General features: G+C 34.7%; 1 protein-coding gene across 1 annotated transcript; it reads right to left on the bottom strand.

Annotated features, from left to right (window-relative positions):
* Nucleotides 1-7,458: 7,458 nt before the first annotated feature.
* Nucleotides 7,459-8,600, bottom strand: LOC149135687 (uncharacterized). The gene has a single exon (XM_089352984.1). The coding sequence runs from the start codon at nt 8,503-8,505 to the stop codon at nt 7,639-7,641; it is 867 nt and encodes a 288-aa protein (XP_089209110.1). The 5' UTR covers nt 8,506-8,600; the 3' UTR covers nt 7,459-7,638.
* Between the last annotated feature and the right edge of the window lie 787 nt (nt 8,601-9,387).

The raw sequence follows: 9,387 nt of genomic DNA, 5'->3' as shown, positions 1-9,387 counted from the left end.
AAAAAGTTATTATAACAAACCATTTGTTATCCATGGATGACCTCGAACTTTATGGTAAAGATGAAGCCCAAGTCAGTTCCCTCGTTGATACGGTGTATACCTTCAGTGCTGATATCAGAATGGAGTTCGGACTGAGAAAGTGTGGTGTGTTAGTCTTGGAGAGAAGTAAAATCAAATGTATAGACAGGCTAACGATACCGTCGGGGGAGGTTATGAAGCAGATAGAAGAGACGGGCTATAAATACTTGGAGATTTAGGAAATGGATAAATTGATGGAGAAAGAAATGAGAGAAAAATTTAAGGTGGAGTACTTGCGCAGACTGAGACTGATCCTTAAGTCGAAATTAAACGGATGGAATAAGATCGAAGCTATCAACACCTGGGCGGTTTCACTCCTTAGATATGGAGCAGGGGTAATCGCATGGACAGTAGACGAACTAAACAGCTTAGACAGAAAGACAAAGAAGTTACAAACTAGATATGGGTCATCCCACCCAAAAAGTGACACAGACAGACTGTATGGACCACGAAAAAGAGGGGGAAGAGGACTTATTGGATGCAAACACAGCATTAGAGCAGAAGAAAACAACATCGCTTGGTAGGTAAAAAATGCCACAGAACCGCTATAATTAGAAGTAAGAAGGATTTGTTGTGGGACTTTAACATTCAGATTGACATAGTAATAGAAGCTAGAAGGCCTGATTTAGTAGTAGTAGATAAAGAGAATAGAAAGTGCCAGATAATTGACTTTACAAACCCAAATGATGAAAAAATCAATATGAGAGGTATAGAAAAAATAACAAAGTACTAGGACTTAGCTATTGAATTACAGAGACTATGGAGAGTGCGGGTAAAATGTATCTCAATAGTTATAGGTGCATTGAGAACTATCCCTAAAGATCTGAACAGATGGATAGAGAAAATAGGCATAAAACCCAGTTTAGTACAGCTCCAGAAAACAGTGTTATTAGGGACAGCTAAGATACTTAGAGAGAAAAGAGCAGATTGTAGGGGCGTAGAATTTCCAAACGAAGAGAGAATGGAAGATCCGGATGATAATGAGTACCTTGGGATACTGGAGCTGGTCAATATCTTGCATAGAGAAATGAAAGACAAGCTCATCACTGCATATTTCAAGCGCCTCAAACTTCACTTGAAATCAAAACTCAACTCAAGGAACTTTGTGACTGTCATCAACATATGGGCTATTGTTGTAGTCCGCTACTGTGCATTTACTAAAATGAGCTCCGGTCTTAGAGACTGTGTGACAAGTACTAAATGGCAATCAAAACCAGCTCCACATGATGAAAGGGAGACAGTCTCAAGAAGCAAGAGTTTTCCAAAGTTGACATGCCTTAAATGAAAAGGACAGACATAGTGTCGAGAGATAAGAAGACAGTGGTGAACATGTTTCTACTACAATAGGTGTCGTTAGCGCGACGATTGTCCTTCCCTAGCTCCAGCAGCCAAGGAACATGGTAATATACATAAAGAATAGAACATATTTATGGCCTAGAAAATTTTCATAAATTAAACAAAAAATGGAGCTAAAAGAAATAATTACACATAAAACAAATATATACACATATGTGTGTGTGTATGGATATATTTATATATATATATATATATATATATATATATATATATATATATATAAGCAATAATAAATCTCTGAGCGAGATATATTTCACGATATATATATATATATATATATATAGATAGATAGATAGATAGATAGATAGATATACATACATACATATATATGTATATATACATACATACATACATATATGCATATATATACATACATATTTATATATATTTATATATATATATATATATATATATATATATATATATTTATATATGTATATATATATATATATATATATACATATATATACGCATACATATATATATGCATGTATATACGTGTGTGTATGTATGTATACATGTATCTATGTATATATGTATGTATGTATGTATGCACATTAATGTTTGCCTATATGCTAAGTTACATGTCAATACAATTTGAAGCAACATCTGGATTCATCAGATTATGTTCAAAGACTGCAATATGCAGTGGGACTTCATGACTTTTGGTTCACTCTATACATAAACGGAGATTATAAAACAGAATAAGAAACAATGACAACAAATCTATGAACAATCTATCAATCACAAAGAGAGAGAGAGAGGGGGAGGGAGGGAGTGAGGTGGGTGGTAGTAAAGATATGTGCATAAGGATAAAATTAATGAAAAATAGAAAAGGTGCAGATAATTACAATGATAACAGTAATGAGATTATAAGTGTAGATTCTATGATGGTGGGGAAATACAATATATGTAAAAATACGAATAAAATAAAACTGAATTCAAAAGAAAACAGACCCTAGTGATAAAACACACACACACACACACACACACACACACACACACACACACACACACAGCAGTGTTGTGTGTATTCTTTTATTTTGTTCTTTTATTTGTTTCAGTCATTTGACTGTGGCCATGCTGGAGCACCGCCTTTTAATTGACGAAATCAACCCCAGGACTTATTCTTTGGGCCTGTGAAAATCCACATTTTACTATGGAACACCATCCGAACTTACCAGGCGTTGCAGTGTGGTGTGGGATATCAATGTTGAGTATCGTTGGACCTTCTTTTTTTTTTTTTTTTTACCAAACTCTCAGTGGTCCAGTTTACTTAAACTTACTGATGGAAAGTGTCGGTCCATGAATTGAAGAGATGTTTGGGGACCAGGAGATTCACTTCCAGCAAGATGGAGCTCCTCCTCACTACCATCGTGATGTATGGGCTTACCTCGATGCAACAAATCCAAACAAATGGATTGGGAGGAGAGGTAGCGTTGAATTTCCTGCACGTTCCCCAGACCTCACGCCAATGGATTTTTTTTTTTTTATGGGGACATCTCAAAGATAAGGTTTACGCTGCAAAACCAGTGACAATTGATGATTTGAAAAATGAAATTCGAATACAATGTCTTGCAATTCCAAATGAAATGTTTGGCAATGTTGTCGAATCCATTGTTGGACGTTATCAGCTTTGTTTGGAAAATGAAGGAAGGTAGTTTGAACATTTGCGAACACGCAGGAATGAGAGAGAACATTAAATAATTCTAAATGAGAATAAATAATCGTTTCTACAACAATTTATTTTCCTGAATTTACTTTAACTTTTTAGGATTGTATGTATATCAATAAACATCTACTTGAACACAAAATGCATGAGTACTGAGAAGTCAAAGAGTGAGTACATCTTTTTGGGACACCCTGTATATATATATATATATATGTGTAGAAATACTCCTTGCAAGCACGTAAGGTGTACCGTATTTTACTCGGCTATAAGTCGCACTTTTTTCCCCTGAAATTTTCACCTAAAGTTGGAGATGCGACTTATTAGCACATCCTATAAAAAAAAAATGTTCACATATTTTCTAGGTACAAGCCACGTCTGAAGTTCCGACACTTAGAATAACCAAAAACACCCGATTCGCTAATTCCGAAGCCGAGAAGTATACGGAAGACGATCTTTAGATATTTCTTTATATATTTCTTGGTGGAGATGGAGTATATGTAATCTGGGTATACCCCCACTTTTAAATTTTGTTTTTTTTTACGGAATCCTATGTTTCAGACCATGGAGAATCCGATTCTGGAAAAAAATTTTCAAAAATCTCAATTTCAAAATTTCGATCCCCCCCCCCGGTTTTTATATAGATCCACAGGGTAAACCTAACCCTAACTCAAACCCTAACCCTAACCCTAACCCTGACCCTAACCCTAACCCTAACCCTAAACCTAAACCTAACCCTAACACTAGTTTTGTGAGATTTGGCTGTTATTTCTAGCATGTAAATAGCCTGCTTGGTGGGGGGAGGGGAATTGAAATTTTTCAAAAATTTTTTTTTCAGAATCGGAATCTCCATAGCCTAAAACGTGGGATTCCGTAAAAAAAATTAATAAATAAGGGGGGGGGAGGTTCAGATTACATATAGTCCATCTCTACCTATTCCTTTACTTCTATTAATATGAAATAAACGATTTAATTTTTAAAAAGTTTAATGCTTGTTTGTTTTTGCACTGTGCCTTTTATTTGCTAACATGAAGAGATGCCGTGTTATTTGTTAACATGAGGCGAAAGAGAAAGTCGTATGATATCACTTTCAAGCTGAAAGTTGCTGAATACTCGAAATTGCATTCGAATCGAGCTGCAGAAAGCGAATTCGGAGTCTCGGGGAAAATGGTCAGGGATTGGCGTTCGAAAGAGGAGAAAATGAAATCAGTTGACATCAAATTGTTACAGAAAATTGGGATAGGAATGAGTCCCAAGGAGGAGATGGAGACTATTTTGAGAGACTGGGTGACTGAACTACGCACTTGGCGTCACAAGAAACCTCATTAGATTTCGGGCTCTCCAAGTGACTAAAGAACATGGTATATCCGACTTTAAAGCATCTCCTGGCTGGTGTACGAGGTTTATGAAACGCCACAATCTTACGCTGAGACAGCGGACTCATATTGCATAGAAATTACCCGCCGACGTAGAGAACAAAGCTGATTCCTTCCAACGGTATGTAATAAGACCTACGAAAAAGTCACGAGTTTGCCTTGGAAGCAATCGGTAATATGGACAAGACATCCCATTATTTCGATATGGTTGTATATCGGACAGTCGACGTTAAAGGGAAAAACTACGGGGAGTGACAAGGCTCACTTCACCGCAATTTTGGCTTGTGTAGCTGACAGTACGAAACTTACCCCGGCTATTGTTTTCAAAAGAAGGACTTTCCCGATAGTGAAGTTTCCGAAGGGCATGATGGTGTACGTTCATGAGAAAGGGTGGGTGGATGAAACCGTATTGATGAACTGGTTAAACAACGTGTGGTTCAAGTGCCCAGGGGCTATGCTAAAAGTCGCTTCTTATATGGGATATATTCAGGGCTCATCTGATCGACAGCATAAAAAATAGATTAAAAGAGTATCGTACCTACCAGGCTGTGATTCCAGGTGGATGTACATCTGTGCTTCAGCCACTCGACGTGTCGGTGAACAAGCCTTTTAAGGTGAACATGCGTGCCAAGTGGAATGAATAGATGATTAATGGTGACAAGGAAATGACAACGGTTGTAAACTTAAAACGCCCTGACCTCAAGATTGTTTGCCAGTGGGTGATAGATTCATGGGCTGAAATACCGTGTGAACTTGTGGTGAAATTATTTTTGCAGTGCAGGATCTCAAATTCCATGGATGGTACGGAAGACGATGAGCTATATAATGACATCGTCTGTGCTAGAAATGTTAGCCCCAGTGCTTCATCAGTTAAGGAAGATTAGACAAGTGAAGACGCAGATTAGGGTGTATACGACGAGACCATCACAACCGAGGAGTTTTACCAGTTATTTGGTGAAAGTGATGATGAAAATGATGATTAGTATAACTCGATTTTTCCTTCATTTAATCTTCGATTTTTGTCACAATATTTTATACACTTCCTTACAATTTAAAACAGTTTATTGTATTTTTTTCCAACCGGAGCACGTATGACTGCATGGTTTTGTGTGTCAGATGCTGCAAAAGTGTCCTAATAATGAAAGGGCATAAATCAAAAAGTAAAGGGAAAGTATCGAGGCAATTAAGTTTCAATACGATAAACAAATCAACTAGAGTTATCAAGGATAAAATTTTACATTATAAACAACGGTTTCTAAAATGCATGGACTTAATGGGATAACAGTTGTTGTAAGTCATCTTCAGCTTACTGAAAGCTCGCTTACCGAACAACAACTATGTCAGCACGATTCCTAATCAAACTTTGCTCTCCAACATCAGAAAAGTTGCTGCAACATCAGAAAAGTCGGGTCAATGATAAAATTCCCGATTTGAACCTTGTAATTCAGGGGTGCGTCTTGTAGACAAGGGTGTTTTATAGTCGAGTATATACGGTACTCTCGCATAAGATGCCCTCTTATTTTACAAGTATATTTGGTGGGGGAGGGAACAAATTTCGTATGTTTCATCACACACCTATTGAAAGGTATTTTAAAGTAGTTTTGTAGGGAAAATGCACGATTTTGTGAATATAAACAAAATACTGTAAGAGTATTCTGGAATACAGTATGAAACTGTAAATGCATCATATATAAACTACATTATACGAGTATTGTAGTTCAACCTTATCTTTATTCAGATCATTTGTGTAATTGTTTATATTTGGCCAAAAACTGCCATACAAAATCTAAAACACGTTTTTTTTTTTAATTATTATAATGCTTTGAGTTACTGCGAAGGGCCACCAGGGTAGCAGACCATCACTATGATTTTGTCATCTAGTCACTACAAATAGCTGACAGGCGGATGAAAGTTTAACATTCCTTATATCTTTCTTGGAGAACTTTTTTTTTTTATTTAGGTAATTAAAAAATGTTTCTTAAAGGTAAAGCAGTCATTAAATAATGTAATAAGGTGTAGGTTATGTAAAATGAGATAATGTGACCTCTTCACATAACTGCTAACGTTTTGTGCCAACGTATTGCAGGCGATTGTTCTTAAATTTGTGTTCACAGATTGTGAAAGTTGGGCTTGTTTTCAATATTGCATTATCAGTAATAATAATTAAGTCTGGCGAATTTATGCACATCCTGCTCCCTACAAAACTCGCCTTCCGTGCCTAAAATGGCCGCATTAGACGCAGAACAATTTTTTGATACATTCAAAATTTAAAGGGCGCATCTTATAAACCGGCGAATACAGTAGGTATGTATTTATGTATGTGGACAGATAGATAGATAGATAGATAGACAGGAAGGTAGATAGATAGATAGATAGATAGATAGATAAGGATGTTGATATAATTTCAATTGCTGAAATATCGTTATAAACTAAGCGTGTACAAAACGATAGCATCATATCGTTCTCTCGTTACATAAATGTGTATAGAAAGGTAAGTATTCAGAAATGATGGCAATATTGTTCATGTTCAAGTGTTCGGTATTATCAATTTACGTGAGAAGTGAATAATCTCCGCTCTTTGTCCTTTAAGAGTGACAAACAAACAGTTTTGTTGTTTATGGTTTGTTTGTTTTTTACCGTATCGTAGTACTTATGTTGCTTCTTTGTGTTTTTGAGTTCGAATCCTGCTAAAATTGGCTTTGCTTTTCATCCTTCCGTGGTCGATAATTCAAAGTATCAGTTCAGTATTCAAATTGATATAATCGATTGTTCTCTTCTCTAAAGATGTCTGGTGCGTATGTAAGAAATCGTTATTTCTTTTGACAATTCTTCCAAAATATATATATATATTTTTTTTTTTGCTTCATTTATTTCTGGTTGTCTCAACGATTTCAAAATATATCAGAAAGGTTAAATATTTTCAATTGTTAAATCTCACAATTTGGTGAATTAATTTTTTTTTTTTTTTTTTTTTCGAAATCATGAACACAAAAATGTTTTTACATGAACTTTTTAATAAACCTATTAAGAAATTTTTTCCAGATAAAATTAATTAAAATATGTAACTGATTTTCCAAACTTATTGAATGTAATTTTATCTCCTTGCAGTAAGTGATTCAAAAAGATAAAAGGTAAATTAGTTGTCTTGGAATTAAAATTTCATGCGTTTATATTAACTGCAAAAATATTTATTTTATCTTTTCTTTTTAGTAAAAGTTTCATTTCTTCTCTGAATAAACGACCAGCCACCATGTACAAAACGAAATTAAATGCGTTGTTAAAGCCAGATATTAGAACATAAATATTGTGTGAATTTTCAAACTTTATTTTACTGGCGAAGGAAAATATGATTGAAGGCGGAAGAGTACAAATTAGAAACATTATATTTATTGCCAACACCAAATAAACCGTGTTATGTTGGGGTGATGTGTCTCTGGAAATGGGACGGTGGTATATAGTGTTGATGATGATAATGTTACATATAACCAATATTATAGCTGGTAAAAAACTATAGATCGTACTATTAAGTATGAGGTTTATCAGATTGTTCGAATTAATATATATCTCGTGTTTCATGAAGACAAAGCTGTTATAAACAATGCTAATGATTATTAGAACCCCAGCCATTATAATGAGACTGATGATTTGGGGTTTATAACCCTTAGGAAGTATCCTGAGAACTGAAAATGGTCGGGACAAAGCAAACATCCTGTGGACTGTAATCATAACTGTAATCCATGAAGAAAACGCCCGGGAAAAGTTAGCAATGATCCAAATGACTATGTTTAAGTTTTTATTTATATTTTCTCTTCGTATGTTGAATGTTCCAAGCATTATGTCGAGGAGTGTGGTATGAAGTACGATTAGATCATTGAAACAGAGTACAATTAAATAGAGTCCAATATTCATACTTCTTAGTTTTTTTCTACAAAGCACTACCAGAGAAAAAATGTTGCCAAGTGTACCGATGACAATCATAACTGCTGCAATAACGATTGACGCTTGATTTAGCCGAGAACTATCCATAACTATCAGATATAATGAACAGAGTTGTTCTTTTCTGCTCAGTTTTTGTGTTAACGCTTTCTTTTGATCCGTATGATTGCAGAAATTTTACTATGCTTGTTGGTATTTATACGGAAGTAAAACGAAAATAGGAAAACAATTATAGACTGGAAAAATTAATTAAAATTCGATATGATATTATTAGCAATCGTATATCATACAACACAAAATACATCCTAATACATAAGTAGTTTCAGGAAAACTTTTTGTTAGAGATCAGAAGATATACATGGAGAGGTATCTTCATTTACTAGTTCTTTACTAGGTCTTTATTTTTACTTCGTTTTTTTTTTTTTCTTAAGGATAATTAGAAGAATTATGCTTATACCAATTCATTATTATCTTCAAAGGAACAGGCAGTATTTTTTCTTCCTAATTTCTTTTTAATACTCTCAGTATTTTTTCTTTTCTTAACTACAATACCTAACTTATTGAATGAGACATCTGCTCGTCTAATCGATGACAATTCGTATTAAAAATCTTTTTCTTTCTATGATACAAACATAAAGAACTGTTTTAGCATATATGTGGTGACTTTATGGCATTGTCTTTGTTCCGTTTATAATGACTAAGTTATTAATTTCCCCTGCGTTATTAAGAGCCATTTTTTATCAATGTGCTCAGGGTACTAACATGCTATCTTAAAAATATCGCTTTGTCAGTGGCATGAGATTTGCTATATAGGTATTATTCAGAGTGTATTTATGCATTTATGCGTAGAACTAAAAAGGTAAATGGCAAAGTACATGAAACTGAGAAAGTCCAATGACTGTTAAAAGTAAAAAATAAAAAATAAAAGACAGTGTCATCATCTGTAGCGGATGAAAAAATGGAGTCAGGTCC

This window comes from Octopus bimaculoides, chromosome 5 (assembly GCF_046866305.1).
Source record: "Octopus bimaculoides isolate indiv1 chromosome 5, ASM4686630v1, whole genome shotgun sequence".
NCBI classification, from domain to species: domain Eukaryota; kingdom Metazoa; phylum Mollusca; class Cephalopoda; order Octopoda; family Octopodidae; genus Octopus; species Octopus bimaculoides.
Note: the sequence above shows the minus strand (reverse complement) of the source record. Positions and strands in the feature narration are given on the sequence as shown.

What these genes read in the sequence shown, in the direction of transcription:
- LOC149135687 (XM_089352984.1), bottom strand. Translation starts at nt 8,505, where the DNA reads ATGGATAGTTCTCGGCTAAATCAAGCGTCAATCGTTATTGCAGCAGTT.